This window comes from Mus pahari, chromosome 18, assembly GCF_900095145.1.
Source record: "Mus pahari chromosome 18, PAHARI_EIJ_v1.1, whole genome shotgun sequence".
Taxonomy (NCBI): domain Eukaryota; kingdom Metazoa; phylum Chordata; class Mammalia; order Rodentia; family Muridae; genus Mus; species Mus pahari.
Genome location: NC_034607.1, coordinates 56,397,810 through 56,411,677, shown reverse-complemented (window position 1 = coordinate 56,411,677; position 13,868 = coordinate 56,397,810). Strand labels below are relative to the sequence as shown.

The 13,868-nt window shown below is 35.7% G+C and overlaps 1 protein-coding gene across 27 annotated transcripts in view; it reads left to right on the top strand.

Annotated features, from left to right (window-relative positions):
• The window catches only part of Nrxn1 (neurexin 1), a 1,070,033-nt gene that overhangs the window by 87,313 nt on the left and 968,852 nt on the right, over window positions 1-13,868 (top strand). For 17 of the 27 annotated variants that reach the window (XM_029531577.1, XM_029531580.1, XM_029531575.1 and 14 more), the window contains exon 3: window positions 12,453-12,470. The exons of the other annotated variants lie outside the window; for them this stretch is intronic. In XM_029531577.1, coding sequence (XP_029387437.1) covers window positions 12,453-12,470 — 18 coding nt within the window. The remainder of the gene's footprint in view (window positions 1-12,452; window positions 12,471-13,868) is intronic. 27 annotated transcript variants of the gene reach the window in all.

Below are 13,868 nucleotides of genomic sequence, written 5' to 3'. Positions count from 1 at the left end.
TGTGTGTGTGTGTGTGTGTGTGTGTGTGGTGTATGTGTGTGTATGTGTGGTGTATGTGTGTATATGTGTTTACTGTATCTGGGATATGCCCGTGTGTGGGTACACCTGCCTAGTCCTCTTACTATGGAAACCAGAAGTTGATGCTGAGTGTTTTACTTTCTTTATCACTCTGCCTCTGCCCTCTACTCCCTTTTGGGCACAGGGTCTCATACCAAACCTGGAGCCCACCAACTGATGAAGCAGGCTGATCTGCAGGCACCGGGTTCTGTGTGATTCCACAGCTTACACTATGCCAGGATTTTGGGGGGTTCTTAGGAATCTGAGCTCAGTTCCTCATGCAAGTGTAACAAGCCTATTTTATTCACTCTTATATAACCCTGTTTAGCCCATCATTTTACCTCCTGACTACTTCTGCCACTTTGCCTCCTTTGCCATCCCACAATTCATAGTTTCACTTTCAATATTGCATGTTCACTCAGTGTTTCTAAGATGCATGGGTTTCCACATAACAACCCCTTAGCAGGCTCAGCCTCTTGCAGAGTAGAAGGAACTCAGAACTCACCCTGACTTCTTACCTTCCGTATTTGCTCTGCTGCTAAATTGCAGTTCTCTAGCAATGTGGATGCTTCTGACCACATGGTTAACTATCTACAATGCAATACTGAACAAGAGGCCTCTTTAATTACAAAGTAGTTCTTTGAATTATTATTCTACAAGAAAATTCTTTATAGAAGAATGGTATGAAGTATACATTTTATCTGCTCTACAAATAACCTACTTATTCCTGAAAATTGTCATAGACTGAAATTTAAAGGCAAAAATATGGGATGACATTGGGTGGAATACTGAAGGAGATGGACAGTAATAGTGAGTAATCAAATACCACATGGCTATATTTAATTATTTAAGAAATGAGACATATTCAAGATGTTATACTATGCTTAAGATGTTTAAAGATGCTTATGTTTAAGATGCTTAAAGAAAAGAACACATAATCAAAAGAGTAATACTTGTTCAAACTTGAATTAGTCAAAGGCATTTAAAACAACTACAATACAAATTTTATTGGGTTGTTTCTGAGTTATTTTTATTATTTTGAAATTAAAATGAAAATACCACATATTTTTCTGTTTTGCACAAATACACTAACCACATCCAATATAAATTAATGTTTTTTAGAATATTATTGTGGATTTGTCACGTCCCTGAGTTAACAGAAATAACAAAGAATACATACAACTTGCTATCAGTAGACACTATCAGAGAACTTTTATGGCTCTTTCAGTTTGCATCACTATTCCAATAGAATTTTCTGAGTTGGCAGAAATACAATCTCTGTTGTTCATCTGTCAAACAGTGATCATACCTGGTTGCCAATTGTGTACAATGTGGCTGCAGCACCTGAGGTCAATTATTGGTGTTATATAATTCTAGCTGAAATGTTATTGTTGACACATCTTTAGTGACCTCTATATTGAATAATGTTAGGGGAATGCTGCTCTTGCCACTGTAGTATCCCACACTTATAATCTGACCATTTGGAAGAATGAATCAGGAAAATGAGGAGGCTTTTATTTCCATCCTTAGCTACAAATACATAAAAAGACCAGGTTTCAAAAAACCAAGCGATGAGCATAAATCAGCTGAAGAAAACTTGACTTAATCTCTATTTCTATTTATACAAATATTAACAATAGAATCATACATATAAAGACATCTATATCTTATTATTTCCCTGTAATAAATAGAATAACTATTTTCTGTAGGCTTGAAGAAATAGATGTGTTACTAGTGGTAATGTAAATGTATTTATTATGGTTCTCTTAATCTAATTTGTTGTATTTTATAACAGAAAAGAATTAAATACTAAAGCTAAATTCAAGTTTGCTCAAGAAATGCAGGACAGTTAGATGAATATCTTCGGACCTATAGGTCAGTGTAATGGCAGATGATGGTATGCCAATGTTTTTAAGTATGTTTTTATTGCTCTTTTTTTTGTCTAGTTTTGTTTGGTTTTGGTGTTTTAAGGTTGGTGTTTAAAACTTCTTTTAAAGCTGAAATGTAGGAAGATATTTTTAATTGACGTCATTATTATATAATAGTCTCGCCAAGAATTTTAAAGAAACATAATGAGTTGTATAGTAAACATGCAATAGCTTAAAGTTTAAACCTCAAAATTGTAACCAAAGTATGACTTTCTTTTTCTGACAGTCATAGTCCCATTTATAAGATAAGTAATAATCATATATGAGCTTTCTATTGTGTTACTCACAGAATGAATAAAAGTACTCTGAGCTATATAGAGTAAACACTTTAAGGTTTCTTATATTAGCACAAATGAATTCTTCATTTATACTCATGCATGCTGCTTAAAGGGAGCCTAACATTTTAGAAAAACATTAATTGAGGAAGTTAGGTCAATAAATGAACAGGTAGAAACTCCATTGCTCAAGCCTACGGTGTTCTCCTACACACAGACTAGCACTGGTGCCAATTAATTACTAGAGACTAGTTCTCAACTACGTGTATGACTTCCCCAGTGCTGTCAAACTGCTTACATTCTGAAGTAGCTATTTTCATCTAATTTGTTTTGAAAATATAAAAACAAAACTTTAATTGACAAATGTATTTAGTTTTTATTGCTTTAGTTTTTTTGTTACTGATTCATATACTGAAAATATAGCTTATCTGCCTAGCTTCTAAGAGATTTACTATACACAAAAATATAAAGAGCTATTTCATCAGGTGTGTTTCTAACTAAAGTCAAAGAACAAGTGGGCCTCAGGAGGCTAACCTATACTGGATGAGATCAGTGATCAAGTATTTGCTGTTCAATGAATATATCCTTTTATATAATGTTTATTATTATTATTATTATTATTATTTTATTATTATTATTATTATTATTATTATTATTATTATTATTATTATATCTCTTTTTACAGTCCAGTTCTTATCCCCATCTGGTCCACTGCCTTCTGACTGTTCCTCATCCCATTCTTCCTCTTCTATCTACAAGAGGATGTTCCCATCCATTCATCCCCACCCCCACCCCACCAAACCTCTCCACTCCCTCTGGCTTCAAGTCTCTCTAAGATTAGGTGCATCTTCACTCATTGAGGTCAGACCAGGCAGTCCTCTGCTGTATATGTGTCAGAGGCCTCAGACCAGCTATTCTATGTTGCCTGGTTGGTGGCTCAGTCTCTGGGAGATTTCAGGGGTCCAGGTTTGTTGAAACTGCTGGTCTTCCTATGGGGTCGCCCTCCTCCTCAGCTCCTTTCAGTTTTTCCCTAATTCAACCCTAGGGGTCCCTGGTTTCTGTCCATTGGTTGGGTGTAAGTACCTGCTTCTGTCTCAGTCAGCTGCTTGTTGACCCTCTCAGAGGACAGCCATGCTAGGCTCCTGTCTATAAGTACACCATACCATCAGTAATAGTGTTAGGCCTTGGATCTTCCCCTTGAGTTGGATCATGATTTGGGCCAGTCACTGAAACTCCTTTCCCTCAGTCTCTTCTCCATTTTTGTCCCTTCATTTCTTTTAGACAGGAACAGTTCTTAGCCAGAATTTTTGACTGTGGGATGGCAACCCCATCCCTCCACTTGATGCTGGAGGTGGGTTTACAAGTTCCCTCTCCCCACTGTTGGGTATTTCATATAAGGTTCCTCCCTTTGAGTCCTGAGATTCTCTCACCTCCCAGATCTCTGGCACATTCTAGAGGGTCTCCCTACCTCCTACATCCTGAGGTTGCCTGTTTCCATTATTTCTGCTGGCCCTCGGGCTTCAGTCCTGTTCCTCCCAATACCTGATCACTTGGGCCCTTTAGCTTGTTAACTTTCTTGAGTTCTGTGGATTGTACCATGGGTATTCTGTACTTTTTGCTAATATCCACTTAATAGTGAGTATATATCATGCATGTCCTTTTGGGTCTGAGTTACCTCACTCAGGATATTTTCTAGTTCCATTTATTTGCCTGCGAAACTCAAAATGTCTTCATTCTTAATAGCTGAGTAGTATTCCATTGTGTAAATGAACCACATTTTTTGTATCCATTCTTCCGTTGTGGGACATCTGTGTTGTTTCCAGCTTCTGGCAATGACAAGTAAGGCTGCTATGAACATAATGGGACATGTGACCTGTGGCATGGTGGGACATCTTTTAGGTATATTCCCAAGAGTGTTATAGCTGAGTCTGCAGCTATTTCCAGTTTTCTGAAGAACCTCCAGATTGATTTCCAGAGTGGTTGTATCAGTTTGCAATCCCACCAGCAATGGAGGAATGTTTCTCTTTCTCCACATCCTCACCAACATGTACTGTCACTTGAATTTATGATCTCAGCCATTCTGACTGGTGTAAGGTGGAATCTCAAGGTCATTTTGATTTGCATTTCCTGGATCACTAAGGACTTTGAACATTTCTTTAGGTGCTTCTCAGCCATTCGAGATTCCTCAGTCATGAATTCTCGATTTAGTTATATAAAGCGTTTTTTGACTGGGTTATTTGGTTCTTTGGAGGTTAGCTCTTTGAGTTCTTTTTATATTTTGGATATTAGCCCTCTATCAAATATGGGGTTAGTGAAGATTTTTTTTTCCCAATCTGTAGGTTGCCAATTTGTGTTATTGACTTACAGAAGCTTTTTAGTTTCATGAGGTCCCATTTATCAATTCTTGATCTTAGATCCTCAGCCACTGGAGTTCTGTTTAGGAAAATTTCCCCTGTGCCAATGAATTCCAGGCTCTTTTCCACTTTCTCTTCTATTAGATTCAGTGTATCTGGTTTTATGTTGAGGTCCTTGATCCACATGGACTTGAGCTTTGTTCATGGTGACAAATACAGATCTATTTTCATTTTTCAACATACAGACTGCCAGTTAAACCAGCACAATTTACCAAGCTACTATACCCAGCAAAACTCTCAGTCAACATAGATGGAGAAACCAAAATATTCCAGAACAAAACCAAATTTAAACAATATCTATCTACCAATCAAGCCCTACAAATGATTCTAGAATGAAAACTCCAACACAAGGAGAGTTACCTAGACCAAAGGAAAACAAGATATTAATCATCTCACAACAAAGCCAAAAGGAAAAAAACACATACACATAATGTCACCTACAACAATAAATGCAACAGTAACTAACAATCATCTGTCTTTAATATCTCTTAATATCAACAGACAAAATTTCCCAATAAAAAGACATAAACTAACAGACTGTTAGCAAACAATGCAAACAGGATCCACATCTTGCTGCATACAAGAAATATGCATCAATAACAAAGACACACACTACCTCAGAGTTAAAGTCTGGAAAAAAGGTTTCCAAGCAAGTGGTCCCAGGAAGCAAGCTAGAGTTACAATCATAATATCCAATAAAATAGACTTTCAACCAAAAGTTATTATAATGTTTTTCAAAGAAAGCAATGCATTTGGGGCTATAAAAGAAATGCTAGGTTTCCTTTAAGTTTTAAAGACAGTAAAAATTTGTAGACTATTTTGCCCTTCATTTTAAGCAGTTAGAATGCTTATACATAAATACAATTAGGAATCTCAGCCTCACCATTGATGTTAAAGCAAAGATTTTTTAGATGTGCTAACAGTGTAGGAAGAATGGTAAACTATTTTTCAATATTTTCTTCAACTTTATAAAATCATCAAATATTTTCAATTAATTAAAAGAGTTTTAACCTTCAATGTTCCTGCTACTTTCAATTTGATAAGTACAGTTCTCTTTCCATAGAGTCTTCCTGTTCCTTAAACTCTCTGCATGACTTGGGCAAGTCATTCAGCCATAGAGGCCTCACTACTAACATAACAAGATGGTTAAAGCAGTTAGTGGTAGCACATGAAAAATGGTGATGAATATTCTGCTGTTAGTTCCTTAGTTTTATTCTCCTTTTCTCAGAACATAGGGATCACATTCCTTAAGAATTTCTTAACACTAATTTACTCATAGTTTACAAAAATGTACATGTTTCTTATTGTTTTCTACTTTCATTGGAATGGTTGATATAAAGAATAAACTAAAGTTTTAGTTTACCTTGATTTCAGTTATTATGTTTAGGATATAGGAGCAACAGTTTCTGGAAAACTACCAATTTACAAATATTACATCTGTCCCTTTGAATCTGTTGGTATTGCATTGATGAAAAGTGACTGGATATGTTTAAACACCTTGTTGTCATAATCTAAATGATTTTCATTTGTGGAGCAAGGAGGAGCTCTTCACACCTGTTTTCTTCCTGGCTAAATAATCTACACTAAAGATTATTAAATATTGGTTGTTTTATTAGCAATATTTTAGTCTAAATTGAGAATTTCTGGGAAATTTTAAATCTGATCTAATTACCTTAACAAGAAAAAACTAAATTTAGATGTGTTTCAGTGTCTTCTACAAAATTTTTACATTAACCATGCCAGTACTTGCAAATATCTTGAATTTTGCACACAAAGCAACATGAACAATGAAAACTTCAGAGCAGTTTAGACAGCCTTTTTATTATTCAGTGTATTTTATTTTTAAAATATTTAATAAATATACATAACTTATTGAATTTAAAATAACAACTTGAAACATTTCTTACTTCAAAATAAATTCTGGTTTTCTGTACATATAAAATTCCTAATTGGTAAGTCAGTAATATTATATAAACAGTTTTATTTTTATGCAATATATGCAAATTTGATTTGTTAAGGACTAAATTTGGAATTCTTTCTATAATAATATGGTTTAGTCATGTTTTATGCAAACTTCTCTGAATTTCATTCCAGTTTTTTTTCTTTTTCTTAGAAAAATTCAACATATGTGTTTTGGATTGTTCCAAGAACCCAAATCTAGACAAGTAGTCACAAGTATTTTAAGGTTTCTGTGGTAGTGATTTATGAACAACAACAAAACCCTGTCCATCTCAGAGATGGTCAATGTTTCCTTTAGAAAAGGGTCAGCCTCCTTACTGGAATTTGGTGACATAGAAATATGTCAACAATGCAAAACTTAAGGTAGACTGTACAGCATTCTATATTACAGTCACAGGCCAGAAATGTTGCTATTGATCTGTTTGTAGAGAAAGCTACACTGAGCGCTGGCATCCCAGGTGTACTTAGAACCATGAACAGACACATTCAAAATTATCTCCCACTCTGGTCCCAGAGCTTTTCTTTAGGCTTTCTAAATATTCTTATTTCAGACTCTCAGAAGGGCCAACCTTGCTCATCTGGTGTAGCTTTCTATGGACCATTTTGATCATGGTGGCACAGCTCAGGCAGGGAAACACTACTCAGTGTTACCTGTCAATCTCATATGTAAGACACTTATTACTCAATAATTAATCTCAATGTGGTTGAATGGCTTGACCAGTTACATAGCAGACTGTGGTCATAACCATTTCATGTAATGTCTCATTCCTAAGTTCAACTCCTGACATGAATGTGCAAATACCAAGCTGGAAGTCACTCTCTACTCAAAATTAAAGAAAACTAATCAGAAAGCACTAGTGATGGCCTCTAATGTAAAGAAATGAGCTTATAATGTAGGAGTTGTTGAATATGTTTTATAGTAGTTTGGAGTATAGAAGTTCCTACTACTTAAACAGCATCAGTACCAGAAGAGGCTAAGTGTTCCCCTGTGCCTTCTGCTGCCCTCGTCCGCACCCTCTCACTACTCTCTATGAGGCTCAACTCTGAGATAGAACATTTTGAATTGAATACCCAGGTCTCTTTAATTTCTAAAAAGTATTAGCAATGCTGGGCTCATCTCTGTCCAGCTGTACTTGATCTAGATGTAGTTCTCCTTTCACTCCTGAGCAGTGAAGGAGTTGGCTGCACTCATGGCCCAGGATCAGGACTCAGAACAGGCTGTTGAGAAAACCTTGGCATCTTATTTGTGTGATTTTGGAACAGGAGCCGAGGCCATCTGTTTAAAAAAAAAATGCTTTGTAATTTTGTAATTTGCCAATTCTTGCCCAGAGCTGTTTCTGTCCTCTTGTAAGTATCCATAATGGATGTTTATGCTTCATTTTCTGTTTGAAGCTCCTCTTGCTCTGGCCAGTGTTTTTCTTCCTCTGGCTGAGCACTACATAAATCCCTAGTCTCCATGATTCCCTCCATTTCTTAGTCCTTGAAGCATCCTCAGACTATTGAGCATTTCTAAAGACTTTCACTGCCAACACTAAAGGAAATAAAAGTAAGCTCCATCCTGTGCCACCATGGGAACCAGACCCTTTCATCCTGGTATTCAGTCCCTGCAATAAGGGTAAATCTGAAGAAGCAATGTGAGGAGCTAGAAAATGAGAGGATAGATGTTCCAGATTCATTGAATGGCCCAGGGAGTAGAAGTGTAGTTTTGTTCCTGTTGCTTGCTATCACCAGCCCCAGTATTGCATCTGTGTGACAAGTTACCTTACTAGTGCCGGTTTGCATGGAAGAGAAAGAGAGTTAAGGACAATGAAGGGAGCCAATCACAGGCAAATGAAAGAAAAGGAAGGAAACCTAAGTGCAGAAGAGCACATGCCTGGGTGGTTCCTGGTAGCTTTGTTGGCTAAATATTAAGGTCTGCAGCGGCACACAAACCGACCACTGCTGTACATTTAGATGAGGATGCTCACAGTATTCAACAAATTGATAGAATATGCCAGAAAGTGTTATTTGTGACATTTTATTCCAAACTCTGTTTGCTCTGCAAGATTCAGTATTTTACTTTTTTGAGGTGTGGGGAGCATACTGAAGCAAATACATTCATTTTCTTATTTATTTTTCTTTTTCTAGATGTATAGACTTTAGTATTAAAGGCAGAAACTGTAACAGCTTTTTAGGCCAAAGGGGGCCTCCAGGAGCCTAAATAGCTTCAGTTTCAGCACCTTCATTAGCATGCTAATTATAGGCCAGCAATGGTGAAAACAAAGGAAAGAGAAAGCTATGAAAGCTTTTAGTGTCCTCAGGTCCATTTTAGCAATGCCATCTTGAATTTTAAGTTTGCTAGAATGCAAGTGATATGCACAATTGAGCAATCTTTGTGAATGGTATGGTCCTATTAAGGTCCATGATTGCCTCAGCCCGTCTTTCAAGGTGTTTCCATAAACTGCTAGCCATTACCATCACCTGTAGATCCTACACAGTAACTACTTTAGTAGTGTTACCTTCATGGAGAATTGCCATGCTTGGATCTGTTGGAAGGAAGAGAAGGGGAGGGGGGGTTCAGGAGAGGGAGAGGGAACAGGTGTCTGTCCTAGATATCCCTAAATATCTCGCTCTTTTTGGAATCCCAGGTGACTAGGTTTAAAGCAGTGACTTATCTGTGCAACTTCAGCCTTGAAGAAAGATGATCTGTATTAAATAGGCAGACTCAAGTAGGAATGTGACCTGGCACAAAATAAAGGAGACAGACACCAAATCAAGACTGAGATGCCAGATGTTCATCTTCCATTTGCTCCTTGTGGGCTCAACTTCGATCTCAAAACCACACTGAAGGCAGCTCAGGTCTTGACACCACAGTGAAGCAGCTTCTTTGTGCTATTGTCAAGGCTCTTTTTCTGTCTATGCATTCTTACAAGATAGGAGCAAAAGAACCAAAATGTCCATAGCTACACTGCAGTAGTAACTTAAACAGACACCAGACAGTGTTCTGCTGGTTCCATTCCTGCCAGCACGTAGATATCATTCCTAGCATGAAATATCTTATACCCATTTGTGTGAGAGAAGCTTGTTTTAAAGGAATGAAATGGAAAATTTTTACAGGTTTCAATTTCTAACTTTCATACAGCTAGGGAGTACAAAAGCAAGGTTTTCATAAATGACAGAGTAATAACAGTAGAGTTGATTACTGCAAGACCTGCCCATGCACTAGTACAATTAGATCTGCAAAACTAAGAATCCAGGGTTTTTACATGCGAGAGATTTGTCCTCACTCGACGAGGCCTACAGGTAAGGCCAGCTGGGTCACTTTTTACTTCCCATTAAACAAAGTCAACTGCTATTCCTGTATGCTGCAGAATGCCAAAACTCAATTCCTCCCTGTTGCTGCTCAAAACCCTGATAGCATTTGTTTGCATAACAGCATACACACACTCAATAAAGTTGAAAAGAAAAAACAAAATTTCTTCTAATTCAGCATACACGGTTTCATGAAAGAACAGGCTAGAGGGCTAGAGAAAAAGAAAATGCCTTGGGATGGATTGATAAGCTACAGTTGTAGCCGCATTATGAAATAATGCACAGGCAAGCCTCAGATCCACGAATTTGAGCTGATCATAGTCAGAAAATGGGCTCTAGAGTATAGTGCAGAATGGAAGGAGAGAAGGTTGGCATTTTGCTTGCTTTTTCTTTTCTGTTTTGGTGTGTGTGTGTGTATGTGTGTGTGTGTGTGTGTGTGTGTGTGTGTGTGTTTCAATGTTATTAAATCTGAAAATTATAGAAACAAGGCAAGTCTTATTGAAGCCATCTTTCTTCTGCATGTTTTACATGAAGTTAATATATCCCCTTATATTTTGAACTAACACTTTAACTCTTTGGGAAATGCAAATATTCTGAGACAAATTTTCTTAATGCACACAGGTCAGGATTGGTGGCACATTGGGCCCAACTTGAAATTTCATACCAGAGGCCCTTCAGTTATGCATATTCTCTGTCTGAGTAAGAATGGAGAAAATCTGAATGTCAGGACATGATCCACAGAACTACCTTTGATCCTTTCCCTCTCCTAGCAGTAAAAGAAAACTGTCGCTTGTGGATGGACCCAACAACCTTAACCTAAGTCACTACTGTGCTCTTCTTTTCCATATAGCAATTCAGTAATATTAGTGGAATTGATTTTCCTCAAACATGAAGGGTTTATTTTACTTTATGAAGTTATTGAGTAATATTTCAAAAATTATTTAAGTAGGAAATAAATTTACAAAAGTACTAGTGTAAATACCCTAAACATTATAATTACTTGTATATTACTAATATACCATTTAAATATTTGTGCTTATGTCACATCAGAATTCATATCTATAAGTAATGAATTCAGTCTATTTATATAGTAAATTGAAAACCAAAACATTTAAAAAACAACAAATATTTGAATTTCTTTTAAAAATGTTTCTCTCTAAATAAACTTTAGCAAACCAATTATTGCTATAACATATTGTGTCTATACTAATAAGCTAATAAGTGTCTCTTAATATTAAAAAGAATTAATATACTTGTCTATTTCAGGTTCTATGTATTATAATTCAAACAAAATTATAATTTTAAATTTGTTGATCACTTCATCCACTGGAAAAGTATCACTTAAACTTATCCTTAGATTACTATGTGCATATTGCTTTATCTTCTAAACTACTTTTGTTCAAATGACCCATGTATAATATCCAGTTAATTAAACAGATATAAAAATGACAACAGAAGGACGTTCACTATAACTAAGTACTAAGATTTTTGATAACCATTAAAACCTAGATTTTGCCCTGAGTTCCTGAGACAGTCATCCCTTTCACTTTAGTCCTATCTGTCAAGTCCCATGTGTCAAACTGGTTTTTATTGCTAAATAAATTAATTGTATTAAATTGTATTAATCAGTTAAAACTTTGCACATTGAAATGGGTTACATATTAAATATATTTAAAAGTTGTATGTGTGTTTTCATATATAGGTACACATATAAAATATATTTAAAAATATAATATATATAAATACCAAAAAGGTATGTGCAAATGCAAAAGAACCTCATTAAACATTAGCCTTCGCTTAATGGTATTCCCAGTCTTGTGCCACAAAGAACTACAACATGACAAAGTCCCAATGAGCCTGGTTGATGCACTTCTTCTGCAATGGCCAGTTTTTCTATTTACCATATTTTCAATAATATCTTAATAAATTATAGCATACTGTCTATATAATAAAATTTGACCTTCTAACAAGTAAACCAAATAAATTGTAGATATCAGTTACTTACATCCACTCTATTATTCTAGGGAATATATTAAAAGCATTCAAATGCAAGGGACAGTGCATAACACATTTCACAGACTAGAGTAACTTTGGGTGAAATTTCACAGCTATTTTCAATGTTAAGTTTTCTTACTTTTAAAAAGAGATCCAGATCAATATATAGAAATAAAGCCTTTTAAGACTACTGAAAAATAAAAATAAAAAGCTTTTTAAAATTGCCTGGAAAGACTTTGCTAGAAACCTGAAGTCACAACACAGTGTGCTTTACCTGGAGCACTGAAAGACTCATTAACAAACAGTCCTTTGTTCAGAACCTGACTGCTCTTGTGATTTTGTCTGTAAATGCCACCAATGGGAGGGAACCTGCTCCCCTGTGATTTTGTTTTTCCCCTTGAATGACAATGACAGAGCACTTTGCATGATGTGTTTGGTGCCTTGCATGAGGAAGACATGCAAAGGCCAGGCCCAGTCTGCATGCTGCTTAATGAATGTTTTCCTTTCTCTCCTTCCTTGTCATGTGCTTTCAGAAGACAACAATGCGGAAGGTGGGTGCTTTCTACCTTATTTTCCAATTCCTGTTTGCTTTTTATTTCTCAGTATTAATAGATTTCATCTTGAATATAAACGGTAAGTTGACCTTTCTGAAAATCCCTTGACTTCTAGTTGCATATCACTTTGCATATAAGACACATATGCACTCTCAACGCCACTAGTCTTAAGGTAAAAATCACCTTCAATATAATTTCTAGTGTTTAGTACATTTCAAAAACCCATATAAGTCTTAGAATATTTAATGCAGTGTTCTATATGGACAAATTATACAGAGCTACTTCTTTTATTTTATTTTTTTTAAAGAAAGTGTGTTTTTTTTTTTGTTGTTTGTTTTTGTTTTTTGTTTTTTTTTGCAGTTTCCAAAACAGTTCATGATCCTGTCTCCATTCTTTTTTTTTCTCCCTTCCTTCTTTCTTTCTTTCTCTCTTTGTTTCTTTTCTTTCTTTCCTTTTTTTCTGCTTGAGGGAGCAAAGTGGTTGCTTTCCTGTCAGAAATGCTTACAATTTTGTCATTTAAACCTCCTTCATTTTTTTCAAATGATTTGAATTATAAAAAATAATGGATAAAACACTGAGAATACATAAAAAGCATGTATTTAGACTGAAATACAAGTCATTACCAGTGGAAATGAAAGCTCACAGCCCTATCATAATAAAATGGGTAAGTAATTCTGTAACATTAAGTATGCGTTAAAAGTGTGATTACTGATTGAGTTTTCTTAGATAATCTCAGCCATGGAATTTTGAGAAAGTTTTATATATATATATATATATATATCATTGGTTGCTACAAACATTTTCAACATTTTATTGTTAAAGAAATTGAATGAAATAGGCACAAACTTGGAAGGATAAACACACAAAAGTATTAGTTGCTGCAGAATAATAGACAAAGCAAAGTTTTTCATTATTCCATGCACATTTTTAAGAATGGTCTTGCTGTATTGCTCAGCCTGTAGCGAAGTCTGTCCTCAATCTCACAGACATCTGCCTCCCTTTACTTTTGAATGCAAGCACCCCTGGCTCTCTCATGTTCTATAATTGCAGCGTTAGCATTTGCAGGTAATGTGTGAACTGCCATGTGTCATGACAAGGCATTTAACATAATTTACCTGGCTGCTGTGGTTTGAAATGCAGTCATTGTCATTCCATACAAACAACTACATTTCTACAGTTGAAGGATTTCCTACAAAAGGGCTATAGTGAACATGACAGATTGTTAGAATCGAGGTGACTAAGAGGTCATTTCTTATGGAAAAGAAGACTTCATTGTAATATATTTTTGATCAATAGCCTGGTTGGTCAGCAAATTTGCCAATCTTTCATGGACAATAATTGAACATGAACTGTTCCTTGAATTGAACAAAATAGACAAATACTTCTGAAGAAACC